Here is a 25,501-nt window from a genome sequence, read left to right on the forward strand (position 1 = left end):
ATAAATGTAGAATACACAAAACAACTGATGCTTTGATCACCTTACTTGTGATGGTGATTAAAAACCCCCTAAAAGTATGTGTAATTTTAGACTTTTATAAGCATCCTGTAAAAAAAGATAAATTACTTTATTCCAGCTAACACACTGTCATGTTGGGTTCTTCCCTTTGCTAAAGTCCTGACAGCATCAGTGTTTTGCTTTCATGAAAAGTCAAAAATTTCAACATGTTCCTGCTACCTTTCAAAGAGCAATCTGAAAAAAATAAACTCAGTATCTTAAATTTACAGAGCAGATCAATATTCAAACGTGTTTACCAAACTCTGATTTTTAATGTGCCTTTTTCTGTTTAAATGGAATAACAGCTGTGGAAGCTGCACCAGAGGAACAGTAGCAATCCAAAGATGACATAATTGCTTAAAACCCTCAAAAACCCTCAAAAGCTGTAAATCACAGCCACCTCTGGGTGTCAGCTCACACAGTGGTCTGCAGAGCAGAGAGAGGAGAGGAGACCAACACTGAGGTTCTAAGTGAGGCCTTTTTCTTTATTAGATACAGAATTTTACATTTTACTGATTTGTCCATGGTTTTCTACCAGATTCCTCCCCCTCTCACCTTTCTCACCTTGGCAACAGCCCTTAATATTTTTTTTCTCCTGGATTGTAAACCTTGTGTTTGTCTTCAATATATCATCATCCAACCTGTATCACAGTTCATTTACAACTTTTCTATATTTATAATAAATTTTTAGCTTCATTTTTTTTCTGTATTTTTAAGACATAGCTTTACCAATTTGCTGCCAATTAGACTTCCATTTTTTCACTAATAAAGCTGTGAGAAAAGCCTGGATCGGGTCAGAAAGCCCCTCCTATTAAGCACAGATATGGCTTTTGACAGATGCCAATTGCACATTAACAAGGCAACAGTCCTGTGTTTGCATCTTCAGACAACTCCTGCAAATTCCTACTTGCACTTCCATAAGTAGGATACAACACAAATTAGAAGGCATGATTAAAAATTATAATAACAGAGCTGAAACAATATCCTGTTCATCACTCATCAAAAGAAAGAGAAATAACTGCCTTGGGGCTGTAATAAGACAGAAAGTGGGACAGGGAGACCAGTCCTCCCCAGCAGACTCTGCAGGAAGCATTCCAAACATGACAAATCCACTGTTCACCCAGCAGATGAAGTAATGACACCAGTATTTGTCCATAAAATGTAATTTAGCCAGACTACTCCAATGAAATCAGAAGCTTTAACGCTATAAAACTACAGGGTTGGAATATTTTTACCTTATTAAGGGAGCAGAGGGGGGAACCCATACGCTTTCATTTTGCCTGAGCTGAACCATCACAGTGTGGGCTTTGTTTTCAGAGCAAAGCACACAGCCCCCAGCGCTAAACAATTTGTGTAATTCCTCCTGCGATGCAGCACCTTGCCAGGAGCCTGGTGCCAGGTGTAAAGTCCACACTCTGGGCTTATCAACACATTAAATAAAAGCATCTTCCCTCTCAGCCTAACCAGAGACCTGAGGGCAGGCATCAGCCCGGATTCCTTCGTGCTTTCTGTCCCTGCCTCATCTTGTCCCGCGCCGCGAGCGCCGGGGTGAAGACGTCAAGCCAAAGCTTGTCCTTGTAAAGAGGCAGTCAACAACTGCAAGAACATCTGCCAGAAATGCAAGTTTAGGCTTGGTTGTAATACCTGCCCTTAACTCCTGCCAGACTTTAATGATGCAACACGCAAGGCATGTTATTGAGTTGGTGTCAGTTCCTTTTTTCATATGTAACCCGAATCCTAAAAACAATCTGGAAATCAAGGGAAGAGCTATACTTGAGTCAAACTAATTCTGAACTTTATTTCAACAAGCCTCAGCAAAAGGCAAACAACAATCCATATGGTTTTATGGATTTGGGAATGACAAAATGGAAACATGTCTTTAAAAAAAAAAATATGTGCTCATGCCATGTTCGCAGCTAGAGACTGGGAGAGGACATGAAAGTCCAAAAATAAAACTTGACTAGAAGCAAAAGCAGAAGTTTTTCCTTCTGTCTAAACGAAGGGAAACATAAACAGTGAAGTACCAATAGCAAAACGTCGATTCCATTTTAGTAAGATTTTTAACAGTACGCCATAAAAAAACAAGAACAAAACTTAGTCTATGGCAAATAGGATATCTTATAATATCCTAAAATATATCTACTAAAACCACGAAGAGTTCAGAATAAAAGTGTTTTTCTGCACAGCCATCAGTAAAATCACTCATACATGAGATTTCTGAGGCACAAGCTTTAAACTAAGAGTCATTTAAAATGCTTTCTGGGTGAGAAGTTACTCTCACATTGGTTTTATATGAAAATATGAATTACTCTTAAGGGACAGCTGCGTGGTGCTCTGCCACCCCTGGAGCTAACTCCTCAGCAAAGAGAGCCAAAGGCATGGCTATTAGGCAAATTAGGAACTGTTTAAAGTACTGCTAACCTGGCTGCAGAAAGGCTTCTTTTGGGAAAAAAATACATTTGCAGCATATTCATTTTTATAGCAAACAGCAGGGTCATCATATATTCTTTGTAGAGGTGTTGTGCTATAGCAGCTGCTTGTAAATCCCACTAAATGAGGTAACGTGGCAAACTTCACCTGAAACCAAACCATCTTTTGTCTCCCCGGATGACAACATTAAATAGGGCAGAAATGGCTACCTGGGGCAGGACTGCTTGAAGAGTAACCTTTTTTATTTTTTTCTTTTGCCGTTAAAACCCAAATTCAATTAGCTCCTCCATGCTCAAACAGAACTGCCGCTGCTGAAATTGTACTCCAGCAATAATTGCCATCCAAGAGTGATCTAATTATATACAAGTCTCAGTGGCTGCATTCCCACGTTGCTTCCTACAACTCGGATTCACTACAATACAACTCATGAGTGAAATCCACCTCGTTCCCATTCCTTCTCCCTCAAGACTGCACGACTTTATATATGTGTACTGAGAATGGAGTTAGTCTATTAGTAAGCTTGCCATAAAAACCCAAGTTTCTACCTACTCTTAAATACAAAGGAGGAGAAAAGGCACTTCAGCTGCATGTAAAAAAACAGCTAATGGGCTAAGCTATACAAGGGAAAGAACATTCTTTTAATTAAGGTACTGGATTAGGATTCAAAGACCAGCTTTGCTTCTTGGCTCTGTCACCAGCTTCCTGTGTGACACAGGGCAAGAAATTTCATCACTCCACAGCTCAGGTTTTCATCTGTAAAATGGACAGTGACATTTCGCTCTCCTGGACTTGCTGTATTTCTGTTGTAAGCAATTCCTATGGGCTGGCACGTTGCCCTGGACAATAATTATCCAATATTATTTGAAGCCTCTGTGCACTACTCTAATAAAAAGCTAAAATCGACTCATCTCCCTTTGGCAGCATCCTGGTGGAGTTTTGTATCACCACTGTTTGCAAACACATCTGAGTCCCTCAGCAAAACCCTGCTTCAATCCCCACTTGGAAATGAAGAAGGAAGGAAAAAGTCATTGATTGGGGTATCCCAAACATTCAAAGAATAACTTTGTCCAGCACAGAACATCCTGGCCAACTTGAATGGGCCATTCCCTGCTAACACAGTCACTGTGCACAAGTATCCTGTGCAGTAGAGAGGCTGCCAATGACTTGCTGCTTTTTTTTTTCTTCTGTATTTTCTACTCTCACTGTTAAAAAAAAAAAAAAAAATCTGTGCAAGGGTTTTGCCAGGTCTGTAAATTTGAACAAGACCATCTGAGCTGACTCTTAAGAGTTCTTGCAAGTAATTACAAGGTAAAAATGAGAATGCTTCACACCTACATTCTGACTGAAAACTTCTCAGCCCTGCTGGCTCCAGACTTTTAATTGTCAAAAGAGTTCAAGGTTTGGAAAGTTATTGGCATATTCCTAACTAGCATTGTGTCACTATTTGGCACGATTTTTCCTGGGATACCTCCCAACTCTGTGACATAATCAGAGGGTTCTCTACATTACACCATATAGTCAGATGCTCATGTTAGTGTAATATGTTACCATGTTTAATACCATTTGCTATTACTTACACTTAATCAGCTCTGGAACCAGTTAAACCATATAGAAAAAGTAATTTCAGAGGCTTTCAACTGACAGCTTTCTACAGAGAACTTGACCTAAAATTACGACCTGAAGTTCGTAAGATGCGGTCTACGTAGGCAATTGCCTCTAAACAAACATTCATAACTCTCCACAACCCTGTGGGAACTGAAAATTCATATGAAAACAGAAAAAAGGGCATAAAGCTAACTCTGTAGAACTGTCTCAACTAGAAAAACTGTCAGATTTTCCCCTTCTGGCCAGCCTTAATTTACTGCTTCAGCAATTTTATGAATGCTCCACAATTACTGCAAGCCTCCAGCCGCACAGGAATGGCTGGGCACTCCAACATCAATCCCCCTTTAGGTTAAAATCCCAATCTCTTGAGAGATTCACACTAAATTCAACCCAAGGTGCACATTCCCATGCACAGGTTTTCAAACAGACTCGCAATTATACTCTTGAACTCATCAAATGAATTTTTTGTTAAAAGAGTGGCAAAATTACTAAGTATGCAGGACTCCAAAACACAGGTTGTGACTTGCAAAAGTAATTTTTGAACTTCTGGTTTCATTTCTTACAGGACACAAGCAGGGTCCTCTGGGTGCCATCAGCTGGGTACCCAGCACCCCAAAACTCTCATCACTTTTGAAAACCTCATTATTTACTTTCCTGCCTCTCTATAGGAAAGGACTAGACATTTAAATAAATGACATAATCCCTACTACCATTCCATTCATTCATGCAGGCCACTATACTTTACTGCAAGGAAAAATAAACTTCTGCAAAATATTCCTCAATGCAAGACATTCAAAAGGCTCAAAGTAGGAGAGGAGGTGAGAGGGCTTCTAACAAATATTTGCTCAAGTGAATGTATCATCCATGAACACATTTGCTAGGAAAAAAAAATGGGTGAAGAAATTTATGGTCAACACAAAACACGCCAGGCTGGGACAGGAAAACGAAGAGGGGGTAGAGAAGGGGGATTTTTAACCAGTTTCATTTCATCAAGGAGAAGGTTTTTAAAGCCTGGCAAGCCCCTGCAGGCAGCCTGAGCCCTGGGAGAGATGGCCAGCAGAGAACCACACCATGCAGAACACAGCTTACTACAACAACTGACACCCATCCCCGGCAGCCGTTGCTGCTGCACCCTCCATAAATTTTGTTTAAACAAGTGTTCAAACAAAAATGGCTTTGCCAGCCACCCAGCCAACCTCAACCATCCCCAGAGCTCACCCTGGGACAAAATACAGCCAAAGCCATGAAAATCCTCACTACTTTCAGTGTTGACTGCCCAAACTCAAGTAGAGGTGAGCTGGGTGGTTCAGGGGCTCTGAAGACTTAAAAGGACGAGGCTGGTGGTGGGGCTTTGGTCTGATGGCATCCTCATCCCAAAGTGATCTTTCTCCTCCTCTGCTCCACAAAGGCCAGCTCTCCTTGGCATTTTTACAGGGAATGTTTTCCTTTCATGCCACCCAAAAAGCTGGCACTTCTTTTCTCTTGGATTTGGGTGTTTCTGCAGATTTAGGTGGTCTCAGATGAAACAAGACACTACTTTTAAACTATCCAACACAACGCAAGGGATATATTTTTACTCATGTAAAACCAATCAAGAACTAGGGAAGTTAACATTTTGTCACCATTTAAGTCCTATAAGCCCTTACAGTAAGATATTCCACAAAGAATCTATGGAGTTGGGCTGTGTGTCACCAGCCAAAAATAGCATATAATAACCAAATTAATTTTTGCTTTCAGTAGTGACTGATCAAAAGTTCTATTCACAGAGCTTCTAATGCTGAGATCACCTCACAAAGGTGGAGAGAGCAAAGCCCATGCAATACATTCTTCAGAAACCATGACTCAGTTCCCTAAAGGTGCTATAAGAAAAGTCACACTGGTTATTTTGGACAATGCCTTCAGAGTCAATAAAACTGCTCACACCCATCCAGGCTAATCAGAAAGACTAGAGGTGAACAGAAATTGTTCCTGGGATTTCAAGCTCTAATTTAGCTAACCACTTAAATAAATATCTGTAAGCCTTATTAAAGTCAACAGGATTTAGGTATTAATAGGGCAATATTATTAAGCCTGTGTTAAATCGTCCTGCGTAATCACAGCTTTGCTACTACTTAAAAATCCACACAGCTGTTTAGAATTTGTCCTCAGGTAAAACACTTCTTCTGAATTCTTATCATCTGTGTTTTGGGGACTGTTCAGAGCCCACCCAACAGGCTCCAGTCAGATCTCTGTTAGGCTGCTGCGAATGCAAACTGCCCTTCCTGAAGCTCCAGGTCTGCTCTGGCTGCAAAGTCAATATCTAGCTATTCATTAAAAAAAAATAATTTCAGTTATAATAACAGGACTCTAAAGGATTGCTTGACAGTTTTCATAACTGCAGTTATTAAAGCCTGTGTTAGTAAAATTGTACAAGTAGTAATTAAATTGTAACGCTAATGATTAAAGTTGCATCAGCATGTATTATTTGGTCGTCATGGCAAACCTGTGGGTGGATATTGCACATGGATATTACACTTTTTGCCAGGGCAGGGGTAGATTAATCCTACAGGCACGAGTGAGACAGATGAATATACAAAGTTATGAAGCAATTGGCTGTGCAGCGAAATCTTATCTTTAGAATACTGTGAAATCATCTCCAAAATAAACGTGGAATGCATCAGCTCAGTTCCAAATACTTTAATAGAGAAAGGCATTAGTGAAAAAGATTGTCCTGCCCCTGAGAGCTTCACTTACCAACCACATCAAGGTGGTAGGTGTGGTTGATGGACCCATACTGGTTCTCCACTATGCACGTGTAGTTCCCCTTGTCCGACGGCACCACACTCTCCATGATGAGGCTCCAGTGCTGGTTACGGACCTGGGGGATGGAACCAGACAGGTTGGGATCTTCTCAAGCAGAGTTTTACCCTCTCCCCTTCCAAAAAACCGTTCCCTGAATAATTAACCTGGTGTAATCCACAGCTGGAAGCCTCTTCTGCACTCGTTTGACAGTTCTGGATGCTGAAATGATTTCTGCTTGATCCAGGACAGCATGGCTGCAGGGTGAAAGCTTTCACTCCCTCTGCTGTAAATCTACCTGGCCCCTGCTCCAAGCACTGCAGTGCACACTCAGTCCTCCCAGGCTGAGCAGGGTGGCACCAATTAGCAGCAGTTGTCTTATGGACTTTGTCTTTCAATCCACTCTAAAGTGTATGTACACCCTCAGGGTATTCCCCATCTGTCTCCAAACAGCCACCTGGTAATAACAACCCATCAGCAATACAGGATGGATATGATCCCCTAAACATCCAGGTCTTCACCCTTCCTAAAAGCTCAGTGACACAGCTCACATTTTAGAGAAACTGAGGGGTGATGTTTGGGATTCCTCCCCCAGAACTCCTGCTGCTCTGGGGTATCCCAAGGAAGAAAAGAATCCTAGAAACATGCTGCCTCATTAAAAATGCCTGAAAAAAAATCCTCACAGAAACAGAGCATAAGGATTATATTTATTTTTATAACTAAAATATATAGTAAAAATAATAATATAAATATAATGTATGATTTATATAAATTATTAGTATAAAATAGTATAGGATTATAATATTTTTATAATTATATTTATCTCACATAATCCCTCTCAGACAGAATTTATTAAAGGTACTGATTCCATTCCCATTTGAGCTCCAAGGGAGCACTGGCTTTGGTCTCACAGAAAATAGGATCCAGCCCAGTACTGGAAGATATACAGAGCCATCCAGTACATACATATATTTCCTGCATCAGAAGCTGGCTCCCAAAATGACCTTTTGCTGGCTATATCTTATAAAACAAATTCCTTGTTTTAGCATTACATTTTTGACAAAGTGCTCAGAAAGCTTAACATTCCCTGTAGCTGCAACGTACAATTCTTCAACAGCAAAGTACATATTTCAGCAAATGGAATAAAACACAATCTGCTACAGTCATTTTAATCAGCCAAATGGAAAGCAGTAATTCAGTGCTGTACACCAGAAAAATTTATGGACCATTCAGTGATGTTTCCAGTAACCATACATTCTTAAAACATCATTACAGCTATAGCTATGAAATCCTGCATCGGGCCTGACTTTTTTGTAGGTCCTTATCCAGCAGGAAAAGCTGCACAGGGCCACATCCCAGTGCCAAGAGCACTTGCTGGAGGTAAAAATGCCTTCAGCTCAGAGCTTGGAAGAGAACTTCTTTCTATAGGCAGCTCCTGGTATATTCTAATTGCCCCAGCTAGTAATTATCTCAATAGCTGGATATGTCTCTTATTGCTCAGTTGTGGACTAATAATATTAGCTAATGACAGGCCATGTGAGCTTTGAAAAGCAAAGAAAGCGTGGGTAAGACTCCAGCAGCAGGAGAAAATGCTATGCTAATGTCAGAGAAATGTGTGACACGGCCTCAAAATCTCCAGCCCAAACTTAAGACTTCTCTCCTCAGCCCCTTGTGTTGATGGTCAATTATATTGATTTCATCAAAATACCTTGATTTTTCTTCACACTGTGAAGAGCTAAGGATAAGTTTATAGAACTAGAAAGAGTTTATCAGTGTTGTTTTAACATCTCGTCGTTCTGTGAAGCAACTCTGAAAATCAGAGTTTGGGTGAGGAAGAGCAGCTGTCATAAACTGTTTGTAAATAACAAATAAACAGCTACGTATTTTGAGTATTAAATACTTCTTTGTGATTTATTTTGAAGGACACTTGGCCAAAGTGACCTGAACTTTCTGCCAAAACAAGTCAAAACACATTTCTCGGAATCAGAGCAGGAGTTTTTAACCAATGTGACTGTAAAACAGGAAGACCAGATCACATTGCCGCGAAAGTTAAAACAAATAAAAATTGCAAAAAAGCTGCAGGTAATTAATTTGACAGGAAAACACAAGAAATTGTTTATGTTCAATAAGAAAACATATCTAACTTACAGCCACAAGTGGATATACTGGATGGCAATATTAAAAAGTATTTGTGCAATTTCCCTTCTTGTAACTCCATAGACAGAGATAATATCTTTAAAACAAAACAACAGCTTAAGCCACTTTGGTTTAAGCTAAACAACTACTGTAGAGGTCCAAAGCAGTTATGACACATTGTCAGACAACTGGATCTATGTCAGGGATCTGGATCTAACAAGATTGTTGGCTACAAGTGCAGCATTGCAAAGTCCAGGAAAATCCCCCTTTGCTGGGGATGAGCAGCCTCTTCTCCCACTGAAGATTTCCAAATTCAACTTTTCATTCTCAGACATGCAATACTCCAGCCACATCCCTGCACCCACACAGCCTGAAACACAGGCTTTGGTAATGTGGCCTTTTTATGTGAAATGCCACATGCCTTAGTTCAGGTTTTTTCCTGACTAGTTATGGACACTTCTAGCAAATTACTGACAGCTTTATTGGGGGGGTAGATCTTATCCATTAAGGTTTTAACCATTCCTCCAAACAAAGATTCAATTTTTAAACTGAATTATCAGTATCAAATGCACAAACTGCACTCTTAAGTTATACCTTGGAGGTGGGAAACAAATTGGAATCAAAATGTCAAGGAATATTGGTCAGAGAACTGGAAAAGGGCAAGGAATTTTTCATATAAACTTTTTGCTTTTGGAGTTTCCCGTAAAGAACAGTGGACGGTTCTGTTCAGTCTTAAAATGTGTGTCTTCACTGGAAAGATAATGTCATGAAAAGTTGTCAGTTAGCTAAAAATGGATCAATTTTAAACTAATCTCAAAGGAAAGAAGTTAAAGAAATGAAAATACAGCTCTTCACAACAGCAGCACAGCTCAGACAAAGAGAACAAGTACAGAACACCCCTGGCAGAGACATAGGCTTCTGCAGTTGTTCCTATAATCATAAATTTTCTTACTCTGTATTTACCTGGCTGGATTTAAATGTGTTTAAGACAGCTGCAGTGATGAAGCTTATCCAAATGCATAGGTGCAAACACACACGTGTTAATGCTTAAACAGTAACAGCTGATAGAAATGCGTTTGCTTTCTGGGTGGTGTACAGGAAAGAAAAGGCTCCTGTGGTCTCTGAGAGGATTTAGATTATCAACTCAAAGAAAATATAAAATGCCTCCAAAGGCACAAACAAGAGTTATCATCACTTTGAAAAATCAGAGTAAAAAGGATTTAGCTATTCAGTAACTGATCCTGTTCTCTTTATTTTAAGGAGGTTGGGTATATCTTGAAAGATCATAAAAGGATCAATTTTGAAATTCACCACCCAGAATTAGTCACAGTGCAGGAATTCCGCCCTGGAAGCTATCTTGGCCAGAACATACACCCTCCTGCTAGCCTGCCCGAGTGCAAATTGACTCAAGACATTCCCCAGTCCAAGGGACAAAGTGCTACAGGCCACTATCTGATTTTGATAAAAACAATACACCAAGGGATTTCTCATTCTTAGCAGGAAAGAGGTGGCTGAAGGATTACTGAGAAGCTTCATGTTTTCTTTCCCTTCCCTTTGTCCCTTAGGGCTTCAAGGGATGTTTGTCTCTTCTGTCAGATATGGCCAGGTTTGCTTCCAGCTATTCTATCCCAAATATTGTGAATATCTCCAGCAAAAATGCCTTGCGGAGAGCAACACCCAGATTCAAGACAAGGCCATGTGCAAGATTTAGCATGAGCTGCTGTGGTACCTGGTTAAACACAACAATGATAGACTCAGGCCTTCCTGAGGACTCCTTGATTAAAAATTCATTGGCAGAGTGGTGTCAAGAAAATACTATTCTCTCTATTCTAGTGTAATTTTGCTTAAAACCACAGTGACTTTATCCTGCCCCTCGAACAGAATGAGGACACAGTTCCAAAAAAAAAGGCTCTGGAGTCCTCACTCTGAGAACATTCACAACATTTACAAGCTTCCATCTTCAAAGATGATTATTCAGAATGACAGAATATAGAATATACATGGATTTGGTTGATTTGACAATGGTAAGTAAATCCTACTTTAATTTAAATTAAATTTAAAATTTAATGTCTTTACGAGCAACAAGAAAGTCTGAAATCCTCAACTGTGTGCCCTCTTTTTTTCCTTTGGACTAAAGAGATATAAGAAGTTATGATTTAGAATTAGAGGTACAGACTTCACATATCCAGCTGGCATCTGGAACAGGCATCTGTGGTTCCTTCCCAGAGTACATACATACCTAGGAAATTGCATGCATTTAATACACATGACCAAAAGTTTAATTTGTGCCACTTAATGGGCACAACTTTAAATGATCTCACCCAGCTCCCTAACCCAGACAAGCAGTGGCAGCACAGAGCCCCACATGAGCTGATTTACCCACCAAAGATCCCAAAGCAGACACCAGGTATCTCCGTCCTGCCTCTCTAGACACACATTTTCCTTCATGGTCTTCAAGAGTGATATCTTCATTTCCCCTTCATCAGATGCAAAGTGTTCAAAATAACAGCCTGGTTACTACCAGCACAGTTACTATTATTTTCCAAGACAGGATTAGTTTGGTTGGGGATTTTTTTTTTCCCTTAATTGGCGCTTTTTTTGTTTTTAAAAAAGCACTGAGAAGGGCAAAAATCACTGAATGGGAGCCAATTCGTTAACACTCCACAGGGTTATGAAAGGCAGAAGGTGTTGCCAGGTGTACACTCATAAGCAACAGAAATTTATGGTGTAAGCAAACATAGATGGAAAAGTCTACTTAGATAATTAATGCTCAAGCGGGGAGACTTTCTGGGCTCTGCTCTCTGCTAACACAAATGTTGGAAAAATTGACACTTTCTATAGTAAATCCAGCTAGAGAGGAAAGGAGACTGAGGCTTGCCCTCCTCTGCACTGGAAAACAGATTTTTTGCACCGGGCAGGACCTGAATCGACAGCTCACAAAGCAATGGCTCAACTAAGGCAGCCCCCAAAACACTGCAACCATGGGGCAAAGCAGTGGGGCAGGACTGGGGGGCAGCCTCAGGACTCAGAATTGAGCTCTGTCTAGCAAAGACAATTAACTCGTGTCAACAACCATTGCAAACTGCTCTGAGCAGCTCAGCACAAGCTCCAGGCTGGGGATTCCAACCCTGACACAAGGGGACTGCTTGAAACTTCTCCTCTTGAGGGAAGAGCTGCAGAGGTGTTGGGGACGTGAGGAAACCGCTGAGAGAAGATCCACACAGGAGGTGAAGTCGGAAATGGCCATGCTTGAACAGCAATTTGCCACCAAAGTCACGCATTCCCAGTTCCTTGGAGGAGAGGGATCAGATGACCGAATCCTGACTTCTGACCTGACCCAGGCAGATACCACGAGGTGAAAGGTCTGTGCACTGACACACAGAGCGAGCTGGCCTCCCTAAAACTCTCTCTTAATCAGTAACCACCAACTCAGAATAAGACATCTTATCTGAAGCTATTTAAAATTCAAACAAACCCTTCCAAGTAATTGCTGTTACTTTCCCTCAAATTCTTCTTCCCATTTCAGTTTCACAGGCCATAAACTCTATAGAAAATAATAACTTTTGACTTCCAAGGCTTCCTTTATTAAACTGCCTTACGCTCACCAAAGCGGATGGTCATGTTTTTAACAATGCAGCCAAAAATGAGTAGAGCAAAACAGTCTTAATCTGCTTCACTAAGTCAGTCTTTAGTTTTCCAAATACGTCTCTATAAATAATCCTTAGCTGCACGGCTAGGCTAGAAGCTTGAGTTTCATAAAAAAAAATAAATAATTAGTGCTCAGTAACTGCCAAAGAAACCACCCACCTTCCCCAGAAGAAAACAACCACCTCTTTTCGCTTCCACATTTGATCCAAGGCCGTTAAAAGATTTTCTGTTGACTTCAGCAAGTTTTTGGTGGATTTCTGGTTTAGATTTTTTTTTTTTTTTTTTGAGGGGGAGGAGGGCTGACTTTGGGTTGTTTGGTTGGTTTTATTTTTTTTTTTACAGCTTTGGTCAAGAAGAGAAATTCCAAAATGCCATCACGAGCCCTTACCTTGTAGCCACCAATGCGATGCTCCTGCTTGAACTCCTTCCCGTTTTTCAGCCAGCGCATGGTGGGCGTTGGGTTTCCCATGGCCGGGCAGCGGAACTTGACGGTGTTGGCGGCCGGCACAGCATGGAGCCTCTTCTCCATTTTGTCCGTGTGTGTCCAGTAAGGCGCCCCTGTTCCGAAGGGACACACCCAGAAACATCAGCACTTGGAAACTGAGTTCCCTCTCCAGCCCCTTCCACCAGGAACCCGTTTTAAGCACGGTTTAAAAAGAACGCGCGACATTTTTAAACAACTGGTTAAAAAGAGCACACGACAGATCAGCTGCTGCAAGTGTCAGCCAGGGTTTTGCAAATGGCTCCGTTTGCTGCTCTGGGTATTTAATTTGTGACAAAATGCCAGTAATTAACCACAGACAACTTTTGTTTTGTGTACGTCAAGACACAGGGACCAGGTTTTCATCAGACACTTTGGAGCTGAGTAACTGTGATGGTTCAAAGTCAGAATTTTTTCCCCTCAGCTGTGAAGCCAGACAAACCAAGACAGAAGATGCCTGGAAGCATCAGCCCTTTCCCCTTCTGTGAGAAGGGGGATAAAAACACCCACCTGCCTGACAGCAGCTAAAGCCTGCAATGTGTGAAGCCAAGGTGAACTGTGCTCCTACTGCCACAGAAAACACTGAAATTTATTTACAAATGGAACATACTTCTGAAATCTTAACCCAAGCAGATGAAATCAAATGAGGAAATGTGGATCAACAAAATAATTTCTCATTTTGGAGGGCTTTCCCACACTAATGAGACTCTTAAAGTCCAAAGGGTCAGTGACATCCAAAAACATGGCACAAAATGAGAGTGCCTCTCTCTCAACATACATTTTCTGAGGTGATCACTTTCCCAGACCCTGACATGGCTCTCCTGGCTCTCACTCACTCCTTCCCATGTCCTTGCCCAGCCTATGCCCACATGAATGTCATGAGAAGCACATTTGTCATGTACCAGTAGAGAAAACACAGCAGAACAGAGTTTACAACTGCCATATGTTTTTACCCTCACAGAAGTAAACTTGGTTACATAGACCCAAAGACAAAGCTATCCCATGCTCTGGGACCTTGCACCACTTCATCTACATTTCTCAATGACTTCATGGCATTGCTTCAGTCATCTCACCATAACAGGTTTGTTGTTTTGTTTTTTTTTAAGTTAAAGATTCATGATCTAGTAAATAGTAGGAAACATTAATTTCTTTTACAATGGAGTTTTCCTGAAGCAAATCAGATTAGCGTGGAATTTTTAGGACTAGAGGGGTCCAGAAGAATAACTCCATTTCTCCCAGCCCTGTTTCATTTCCTTCATTAGCAAGCCAACACTCCACTATAAATAAATTCTTCCGTTCCTCAAATATTTATAGCAGTTCTTACAATCAGTGCAAACTCAGAAATCCTGCTACCCCCCCTCTCTAAATAAAAATACAGCTGGACAGAAAATACAGGAATAAACCCTTTAACAAAATCTCTCTCAGTATAAAGAAAACATTCTAAAAGCAAGTCCTATAATGGTGCTATGAACGATAACTGTTTGGGGTTCTTTTTTTTTTTGCCCGAAGTGGCAATTAGTGTTAAAATTAATGAAGTAGAAAAGCAAAGCAAATTTATGCATGTAATCAAAACAGAAAATCAAGTAACTATTGAAAATTTAACTGCAACAGTAAGAAATTGTTACGCAGACTAAAGTGAATTAGAGATGCAAGGAAAATCACTGTTAACATTATTTGCTAAAAGCAGGATCACATTAAAACAACAGAAGACTTTAAACAAAGCCAACCAGAGGAATTAACTGCTACACACAAAGGCCAAATTACATTACAAGCACACCAGGCAAAGGCAGAATTACATGCTGGTACTGAGGGACTAAAAAGCTGTTTTCCCTGGACTGCTAAAAAGTCTTCCACAAGGCAATACAAGGCAACCATTGCTGGGCCCTACTCACAGCTCCCACAAAGTCAAAGAAAACTAGAGCAGGTCAAAGACAATCAACCATCCAAACCAGTTGTCTCAGCACCCCAGCCAGAGCAGAGGGCTTGTTTTAGTCCCAAATGGATACTGCCAACCCAGCAACTCTGCAGCCAGCACGGTCACATCCATCACACGAACCTCTCTCACACCCAGGGAGCACAAAGAGCTCACATGAGTGAGCAAGTGCAGCCTCTGAGCCACGAGCTCCACAGCTCACCCATGGCAAAGCTGCCCTGCAGCCCACGGACTGGAAGGGCTCTGGGAAGTTCCCATCAGGCTGCAGACTGGGACCAGGGCACTGGAGTTGGTCAGGATGCAGCCTCCAGCAGCGCCCCAAACAAAGCTGCTTCATACAGCCAGGTTTGTACTGTTATGGTCCAGACCATCCTCTGGTTTTCGTGAAAATAACTATCCTTTCCATCAGCAATCTGCTCCTGGAAAGGCTCCAATACAACAAATGCACAGAGGAAAATCTCTGACAGAGATGGGTGCAGAAAAGAGGCCAAGCAGATGCAGGCTGGAATAAGAGAAGTGGCTCTGTTTTGTCCCACAGAAAGGGAGAAGGATCTGTTTGGAAAGCTTCCCCTCACCCAACCCTCAGCATAACCTGCAATGCTCCTAAATTACAGGTCAGCTTGGAGAAAAACATGCAGACATCACATATGGAAACCACCATCTGAAAACGCTTCAAGATATCCTACATTTGGCAGCTCCTCAGCATGTTCAAGGAAAAGAAGAAAAGGCAGCAACATCCACAAACCGTCACATTTGCCCTCAAATTGTGCTTTCATCCAGTGATTGATCTGATCAACACACAGCATTCTTCTTTATAGATTAAATCATCATAACCTAAAACACCTTTTAGTGCTTCTAATTGTCTTGAGAGGAAAAATGCCAAGCTTCACTAAAACCGATAATGAGCACAGTTAATGAGTAGATAGCACCAGGTGCTGACTGCTCTCAGGGCCATGTCCATCACATCCCATCACTGCTATCAGGACAGGTAAAGTTGGTGGCACCACGGCTAAAAGTTCACAGTAACCACAGGGCAGACTCCAGCATGCAGCAGCAACAAGCAGCAGGGGAACGGGTGGGAATTCCTGATTGCTCGTAGAGTTCTCATTAGTGAAGAAAATATCCTGCTGACCCACACTGCACAGACATTACATCTAATCAGCCAAATCTCCTGCATGTGAAATTGAAATTAGGAAGCCCAGGGAACCACTTCAGGACTCTTCAGTTTTTATTTGGACTTACCTAGTACAAAGAAACACAAAAGCAGTCAACTCCAGGCCTGCCTGACAAGCACCTCAAGCAGGCAATAGAGTGCCAGAAGTGACCACATCAAACCCCTCCAAGGTTTTCAGTACTATTGTATTTGACCTTTAATTAAAAAACACTTCTAGGCAACATCCAATTTTTGCTGCTCCCCTGAGTGGGTTTCCACTTTACAGGATTTGATGAATTTGAACCTTGTTTCATCCTTTCTGAAACTCTTCAAGGCATGAAAGGAACAGCATGTGGATTACATTTAGATACTTTTTGTTCTTGGTGCCAATTTACCATTGCTTGGCCCAGAAGAAATTGTTTAAAGGGAGATAAGAAAAAAAAGTCATAAAGCCCCCAGTTGCCTGACCAGAATTCAAGGCAGAGCAGCAGCATCTTCAGGGCTACCCAGAGGTCTACAGAATAAATTAGTTGGTGGACTTGATTGCAACCACCACGACAGCCGCTGCCTTGCCAGCGTCAGGTCAGGATTGTAGAAATCCCTCAAATTAGGGCTACCTCCCAAAATCACAACAAGGACAAGGCAGTAAGTGCCAGCAATGTCTTTTCCACTGCTGCCAGAATGACGATCAGCACAAAAGTTTGTAAAAGCAAGTCTTTGGAGATGACTCTCCAAGAACCAAGCTAAGGCCCATCTTTAGGGTAACAAAGGGGAAAACTCGAGTTGCCAACAAAGCCTTTTTGTGGAGAAAGGGGACTGTTTTGCAGTGGAACCAACCCTGCACCTTCTCCACGAGCACTAATCCCTTCAACAAAAGCTGGAAGTAATAAAAAGCTATTCAGGATGCAGTCTGGAACAAATCTACCACAGTGTTTTTTCAGACAGTTAAAGTATCTGTCAAGCTGAAGGGACAGCAAACACAGAGTGAAATCTGCTCTGCGTGCCTCTTACTGAAAAATACACACAGGGCCAGTGGTCAAATGCACATGGGTACACACCAGTGCCCTCCTCTCTCAAGGAAGAGCTGCTCCTTACATCTACAGAGTCACCTACAGACTCCACTGACTTCAAGAGCAGTTGTATTTTCTGGGCAGCCTTGAAAATTGCACTAGATTTCCTCAACAGCCTCTCCACCTGCATGCAGAAACCTTGGCCTCTGAAATATGTATTTGCAAAGGAGGCAAAGAAAATAGAACAGCTTAAAAGAATACTTAGCAGTGTGAATAAAACAGCTCTAAAAGGTTTGTTTTAGTTTTAAGTATGCAGGAATGAGAATGCCAAGGTTCAGCTTCCTGTTGAAGGCACTACAGCCATTTCCTGCTTCATCTCATCATAATTAACATGCCAAGACAGCTGGACTTTATCAGAATTGTTTCATCAAAAAGCAACAACCTTTGAAGACTATGGCCTTTTGTTTCCATCAGTAAAGCCATAACCAGGCCAATTTCCATTGCTTATCCTTAATGATCACCGCTATAATTTGTATGTAAATTATCAGTTAAATCATTTGAGATCTGCAAAGCTCAAACCATGATTGAGGAAACACTTAAAAGACTTCTGTAGAACAGCAGCCAGGGACTATTGTGAGTCATGGACTTTGCCAGGCTCAACATCCCACAGGCAGGGAAGGGTAAAGGGCATTTGGCCATTGTGTACCACTGCCTGCCCCACAGCACACACAGGGAAGACAGCTCCTCGTTCCCTCCTCCATCTGCCTTGCAACACAGTGCCTTCAATTAGATGTGGCCTCTTGGATGCGATAGAAAACTTGGAAGAGGAAAAGAAGACTTACAAGGCACTAGGCACACCATACCAAGTCCCATCCCTGATTTTCACATATTATTTGCCAAATCACAACCCTCTTTCAGCGGCCTTGTGTTAATCCAAGGGATGCAACTTTTCGCTGAACACTTGGTGGGACACGGTGCCGCGACCCTTCAGTCAAAGTCTGGCTTTTGTTGCTCCCTCAGCAGGCAGTGGGCACCATCTAAGGAGCAATCCAACAAGGAGTTGCTTGTGGAACGCTCTGCTCAGGCCCAGATCTGTCTTTTGCAGTTTCCTCCCTTCCATCTCCACGGCTTCGCTTTCCCCGCCATCCGCGATGTTTAAAAGTTCATGCCCGAGAGGCATCTTTCACTCAGAGCAGGGAGAGTGTGCTGGCCCCTGCTGCAGCACACAGCCCTGTCCCAGCAGATGGACACTGTCAAGGGCCTTTCACCAGCTCCCCAATCAAGATTGATTAACAGTAGCTTAAAATGATAGCTCGTTTTACAAGAACGTCATTAGCGCAACCGCTGGGCACTGCTCCCTGTCACTGGAAGGGCAGGAATCCTTCTGAGGCCATTACAGAGCACAGCTGCCTTGAGAGCAGGTTCTTCACTTCTTCCAAAAGCCATTTATGCTCACAACAGATCACCAAAGCCACCACTGCAGATCAGAAGCACAATTGCCACCGAAAATATCACAAACCCTTTTCTGACCAATACCAGTAAAGCTTTAAGGAACAGCAAACATCAGAAAAGTTTCCTAAAAGGAATTTCTAACCACAGGTCCATTTCAGGGCAGAGCTTACATTGCCTGGATTGGTGAGTTTTGCCTAGACAACATCCTTTAAAAGCAGTGTCCCTTTTCCAAGCTCTCCCATTCTCTTCGCCACTGCATTCCTGTGTCAGGGCAGCCTCCAGCTGCCTGATCTCAGCCCCTTCCAGAGGCACCTGTGCATCAGCCCAGGGTTAATCACACTAACAGATGGCAGAGGCCAAACAGGCAGCTAGGAACTTATATCACTTTAAATAGCATCTAATGTTTCACAGCTCCAGACTGGGGGCAGCCGCACACAAAAGGCACAGAGATCAGCTCGGCGCTGTCTCACCTGAACGAGTGCTCCAAGCTGCAGGGCAGCTGCCAGCTCCTGGCCAGGCTGAGCACCAAATGCACTCCCTGCCCACTGTGGCTGCTGCTCACTGACCTCTCCCCAAAAGCATTTCTGTCCTCTCTGTGTTATTGACTTTACCAGGCACCAGCGACAGCAAACCACCAGTCACCGAGGGGGTTTTGCAACACTGCACAGTGGCACAAGGAGCCAGTATGAATTTTACACAGCTTTTTTCCCTCTTAGAGAGTGCTCTATTTAGAGTTTATTAATAGCTTTAGGAATTCTCTAAAGGGGACGGAGTTTAACGCATTCAGATAGGTCTAAGACTCTTTTAGCCCATTTTTCTAATGCATAAGTAACATAAAATGTGGGTTTAGCACTGAATCACCTTCTTGCAACAAACCTTAAGGTCCTTTGCAGACAAAAAGACCTCATTGCCTCCAAATTCATTATCCCTGGTGAGATTTCTGCTGGAATTAGGGATTGAACGATTTTCCTCATTACAACTTAAGTTTTTTTTTAAGTTTTCATACCACCTTTTAACAAAACGAGCTGGATCTTTGTTTCTTCTGTTGCATTTCTGCTCAGGTTCAGGAAAAGTTAGTTCATCTGTGAGAGTGTAAACCAGACAAAGACCAAACTTCAATAAAGAAAGAAAGGAAACTGCAGAAATGCCAGGAAGAAGGGGAAAAAAGAAAGTACAGACCAGAAAAGCACATTCAGAAGAATAGTAGTTTATTTTTATTTATTTTCCAAGTTACGAGCTATGTGAAATAGAAAACAGAGGAGGACAAAGATACCACTACTTGACAGTACATGCAGTTAACAATCAAGAAGCTCTGAAGACAGGAGTGCAAGAGATGAGACATAATTTTCCACGTGGATCTTGCTAGTGACTTCTGGCAGTTCGCTGTTACTTACTCATCTGGTTGCTGTCATTCACAAAGTCCTCGGACCCATCATTGTCATCTTCATCATCCCCAGAGGAAAGAGCATCTGCACATTAAAAACAACCAAGTCTTTAAACCAGCCTATTTTTTTTTTTTTTTTTACAGAAAAACAAATTGATAAGCTTCATCTTAGACTGTATATTAGGAAGAACAAGTGTTTATGTTAGTGGTGCAGAAGCTAGAGAAAAAGAAAATCCGGCCACAAAATGTGCTATTTTCATGTAAAATTGTAACAAAACTAGCTAATAGTCCTGAAGTGCTACAGAGTTTCCCAAGTCTTTCCACTTAATATTTTAACTTCTGTTTAAGAAATGCAGTTGAACAGAACTGAGCATCTCCAGAACAATTTGTCACTAAACTAAAGGATGTAGAACGCACATTCTCCTTTTCTGATGGAGGGGACAAAAACCTGTATTCATTCTACTGGATTTATCATCATCACAGCAGCTCTGTCTAATTTAATCCTGTTGGAGTGGCATAAAACAGAGAGCTCTACAGCAGCTGCTAATCTTTGTAGAGCCCATGGAGCAAAAAGGAGTAGATACAAACTGAGCCAATTTCAGGGTCAGGAGAAGGAGAAAAACCCCCAAAACGGCTACAGATCTCATCTTAACTCACTGTACCCTAGTGGACTGTTTCATGTTAGGTCATTATTTGTCTTAACATCACATCTTACAGCTTCTGCATGCAAAAACCTGTGTTTGACTCACTCACCTGTAACATTTACAATGAAGTACAGAGTATCACTGTCTAGGGTCCTAACAGCAGTGCAAGCATAGAGGCCCGAATCTCTGGCTGTGGCATCCTTAATTTGTAAGTACTCCCCAATAATCACTGTCCTATTGTCAGGCCCCAAAGGGAGCCCATCCTTAGTCCAACTGATCATGACGGCGTCTCTCAATTGACAGCGCAACTCAAGCGTCTCTCCTGGAAGTGCTGAGTAAACATCTGGCTGAGAGATTTGGTATTTGGTTGGCGGCTCTGCGAAGGTGGAAGGAAAGGAGGAAAAAATAGAAGAAAGAGAAGGGAAAGGAGAGAATTTCCAACACAGGTCAGTGAAGGCCCTTTTTATCCACAGAAATCAAGTTACGTTAAATAAAAAAAAAAGTTTTGTCCAGATAAGCCATGTTCTGTGTTGTTAAACTGAACCACATGCAGGTTATTTTCAAGAAGCTCACCACAAGTAAAGCTCAGGCACTTTTGACCAGTGTCTTGGCATGTCCCTTGTCCCCAGTGCCACACCAACACATTACTCCTCTCATGGGTCACAGAGAGCAGGGGACAATGAGGGTTGCAGAACCTGGAGACTTCAAAGGATTTGTAGGAGAAGGAGGGGTTCAAAAGGCAAATTCCATTTTCTATCTTAGCATTTAGGTCTACAATTCAAATGAATAATTATCTTTCCCCACCTGATTTTGTAATAAGTCGCTTTTTAATTGTTAAAATCTGGGAGCTGCTGTTTTTAAAGAAAAGGACACCCCAAACCCCCTTCATTCACTAAACTAATAAACATGAGTTCCTACACACAGTATATATGATTCCTTTTATTTTTCTCCCTCTGCCCATCACAAAGCCTCTACATTTGCCTCCTATGCAACAAGCACTTCTCTCCATGGCAGTAACTTTTCCCTCTAAATTCTTTTTTGCTTCGTTACTTATTTCACAGCCTCTCCCAAGTGAATACAGCAGAAACCCAGGAGCATAAGCAAAGCTTTCAAAGTCGAAGTACGCACAGAAGTTCAGAACTAAATGGCTCATTCGTCAGCTCCCTTTGGTAACAAGAATGTCAAACCACAGTCTTTTTCCAAAAAAACACCCTTGGAAAACTACATCTGCCTATAGTTACTAGAGTTTCGTTCCCCCTTGCAGGGCCAGCTCTCAGCAGGGGGAAAGGAACTGCAGCCCCGGGCACTCCAGACTGTCTCCACAGTGCAGGGGGAAGGCTCAGCACACCTACGATGAGCTCAGGCTGTCCCACACACAGGCACTGCTTCTGGAACTGGTTGCTCCCTACCTCCACACTATCCCTCTCCCAAGGGCCTCACCAAGGTGGCAGGAATGGTAAATAAAGGAAAGAAGCACAGAGGCGTCTTCTGTTTGCTCATGGAGAGGGTCAGAGCATGGAGACAGCTGCTCCCCGCGCAGCCCGGACATGTCCTGCCCTGCACAGGCACCACCTGTGAGCCCAGCAATAAATAAAACACCTCTGTCTGCTTGGCACTCTGAGGAATATAAAAGGTGAAGTCCATACTTCCTTCTGAGAATGCCAAAACCCTGAAACCAGCGTTCCTCCTCCTTGGGTTGTCATTTCTTGTATCACACTTTCAATAGGGGGGTCTGAAACAAGCACCACGCCTGAGCAGGTCTGGAGATGGGAGTCTGGAAATGCTGAAGTTGTGTCAGTAGCTGAGTTTTGTGCAACCCTGTAAGGAGCAGAGAGTTGGGCTTGATGGTCTCCATGGGTCCATTCCACCTCGAAATATGATTCTACGAGCACCAGAAGGGTCCAGCACAGTGGGGGACTCATGCATTTAGGTATCAGGTTCTACTGATGGACTTGAGACTCAGTTTCTCTCCCACTCATCCTGCAATCCTGTCATCACATAAACATGCCCTATCAAAGCTTCTCCTGCCTTTTCATTAGGGCAAACATGTTTTCTCAAAGAACAGGTCTGACACACACATCAGACCAAGGTGGTACATGAAACCCATCCCAAAACACAACCAGTTATAGAGACTGTAAAGTTGTTAGGATTTAGATTTTACAACAAGGTCTCTCAACTCCCTAGTGTGCAGAGTTCCATCTCAAGAGTCTAGGACAGGCTCCAATAGAGATTTATACCTCTTATAAGCTAATTCAATCTTGCTGATACAGTCATGAACACACAGGTCTGCAATGCAGGTGTTTCACTGAGGTGTTTGACATTATGCTCATAGAAATCAAACTTTCAGAAGGAGCATGGGCTCCTTTCTACATATATTTCATCACAGTAATGAGTGTGTTTGAGTCTGCTTGAGAATTTTTTTAAATTAGATTTCACTGTCAAATAAAAAAGGTATCTGAAGCCAGTCACCTAATTTACTTTGAAGTTAAATGAGACTTCTTTGTAAGGCTCTACCTGCAAAAAAATTCCTTTTACAGAGTTTACACTGTGACAGCAATGTACTAGACACTAAAAATGTCTTTGTTTAAACTTCTTTAAAAGCCACCTTGGGTGATGATACCTCAAACCTCCTTTCAGTGCATTAGAGCCTTCTGCTGAACAGTAACAGGAAACTCACAGGATGAGCCCACACACAATTAAAAGGAAATTAAAATTAAAATTATTTTTTAACATCATATCCCTGATTTAATCTCTTTTTAATCTATTAACTCCAAATTTGCAGAGTCTTTCAATACAAATCCAAATCCAAGCTTGAGAACATTAATTTATTTCAAAATTACAATTAAAAAACTCCTTTTACAAAGAAAATCAGTAGTACACTAAAGAAAAACAAGTTTCAAACAGGTATTAGCATTTGGTATATATTATCCTCCTCCATTTCTTTCTCTCTAGAGTATCAGGGAAGATGCAGCAAAGTGTTGTCATGATATAATGAAGTCATGTTTGGAAATTGTGAGTTATTTCAGGTAAGCCTTTGTGTTGCCAAACTAGAATGTAGCAGCACTTAAGACTGTCACTTTTTATAATGTTTGCCTATAAACTTTTTTCCAGTGTGGGTTTGAAATGGTGCCCAAAAGCAAACAGAGAACAGGTGGGATTCTGAGGCATGAATCCACCCAACAGCTTCACTGCAAAAATCAACCAGTTCAAACTGTTCAGAAATTCCCAGCAGCACATAAACAACCCATGCTGCAGAGTTAACTCTCCCTGGGATGCCACACAAGGATTTTTACACTGCTCTGAAATTTAGGGACGAAGTTTGAGCTCATGTCCATGCTCTACCATCAAACCAGTGGCTGACAGCAGGATTCTGTCCCTGCTCTCCAGGCAAGGCTTGGTGACCTGCTTGATAACATCCAGCTCCTCCAGCCCTCCTGGAAGCTCTGCCTTGGATCTGGATCTCAGCCATCACCAGAGGCCTGTGAGCCAGCCCTTTGCTGGGTTTGTCAGGTTAGATACAAAGAAGTTTCTACAACGAGGGTGGCACTGGCACAAGCTGCCCAGGGAGGTGGTGGATGCTCCATCCCTGGAAACATTTGAGGCCAGGCTGGACAGGGCTCTGAGCAGGGAGGTTGGACAAGATGGCCTTTAAAGGTCTCCTCCAATCCAAACCATTCCTCGATTCTAAGGAGGCACAAAATTCCTTTTTAAGCAAATCCTGCAAATCCTGTAACTGTGGCCTTGGTTCCTCCTGCAGAGATGCACTAACTGAGGTGAATTACACCTGTCTGTCCCCCTTTAGAACACCAAACAAGCAACAAAGGCACATGCAGAATGACTCTGGGAGTTCTTAAACACTGCAGGACAGGGACCACTGCTTCTGCTATTTTCCGCTCTCAGCTACATCCTTATTTGTAACAGAGGTGCACACAATGTATTTAAACTTTATAGGTGGAGCTGTTGAACAATACTGCCATGGAAAACCAAGCTGCTGTTAAATAAACAGCTGTGAACTTTTTCTCTGCCTGCTCATACAGCCTCACAGCATGGTTTATGCCATCCAGCCATCAAGTGGAGTAAAGACTGTTTGTATAAAAGCCATGACCACAATAGAGGACTGGGGACACTCTGACTGCTCTATTTCAGATTATTAAGATACGCAATTGTATTCTAAATCATGTTTCTGTTCCAAATTCATTCACTGAGAGGTTTATACTTCCTTAAGTTTTCAATTATTATTATTATAATTATTATTAGTCTCCATTTAATAAAATGTTAACAAAGAGCTGCTTATCTTAAGTCTCAAGTCATTTAGTTACTTAGTTACAGAGCCAAATAATGAAACCATCAGCTAATAGCTAACCCCAGCAAAGATTCTCACACAACTCTCCAGAACACAAAAGCCTCAGACCCCATCAAGCCACTTTCACTTCAAAAGGCTTTAGTAAATAACTAAACACTCACCACAGTGTGCCCAGAAGGGTCAACAGACCTGACCTGTCAGGAATCCAAGAGGTTCATTGCAAAACTGAATATCCCCACAGGGAACGAACGCCAGGCTGCCAACCACCACCACCACTGCTGCTTCTCCTACCCCTCCTCATGGTTCTCCTGCCATTGGGGGAAGTCCAGCAAGGCCACGCTGGATGAACAGCATGGAATGGGGATGTCAAATAGGTCTCATGACTTTGCAAGTCAAGCCCAAGGCTTTAGGCTCTCTGCAGGAGGCAGCCCAGATATCACCAGTCAGGTGTGCAGCCTTCCCTCCTGCTCCCAGGGACAAGATGATG

General features: G+C 42.2%; 1 protein-coding gene and 1 long non-coding RNA gene across 14 annotated transcripts in view; one reads left to right on the forward strand and one right to left on the reverse strand.

The window, feature by feature from the left end:
• FGFR2 (fibroblast growth factor receptor 2) overlaps positions 1-25,501 on the reverse strand; it is an 81,160-nt gene that overhangs the window by 40,739 nt on the left and 14,920 nt on the right. For 6 of the 12 annotated variants that reach the window (XM_072931309.1, XM_072931310.1, XM_072931307.1 and 3 more), the window contains 4 exons: positions 20,821-21,087; positions 20,078-20,152; positions 13,043-13,212; positions 6,826-6,949 (listed from right to left, as the gene is read on the reverse strand). In XM_072931309.1, coding sequence (XP_072787410.1) covers positions 6,826-6,949; positions 13,043-13,212; positions 20,078-20,152; positions 20,821-21,087 — 636 coding nt within the window. The remainder of the gene's footprint in view (positions 1-6,825; positions 6,950-13,042; positions 13,213-20,077; positions 20,153-20,820; positions 21,088-25,501) is intronic. The other 6 variants (XM_072931315.1, XM_072931313.1, XM_012574715.5 and 3 more) reach the window with 2 other exon arrangements.
• LOC140684469 (uncharacterized) lies at positions 22,345-24,996 on the forward strand. Of its 2 annotated transcripts, XR_012056776.1 has the most exons (3): positions 22,345-22,641; positions 23,664-23,737; positions 24,099-24,996. It is a non-coding gene; the product is annotated as an uncharacterized lncRNA (long non-coding RNA). The 2 variants fall into 2 exon arrangements; XR_012056775.1 differs by lacking the exon at positions 22,345-22,641 and having other exon boundaries at positions 23,468-23,737.

This window comes from Taeniopygia guttata, chromosome 6 (assembly GCF_048771995.1).
Source record: "Taeniopygia guttata chromosome 6, bTaeGut7.mat, whole genome shotgun sequence".
Classification (NCBI taxonomy): domain Eukaryota; kingdom Metazoa; phylum Chordata; class Aves; order Passeriformes; family Estrildidae; genus Taeniopygia; species Taeniopygia guttata.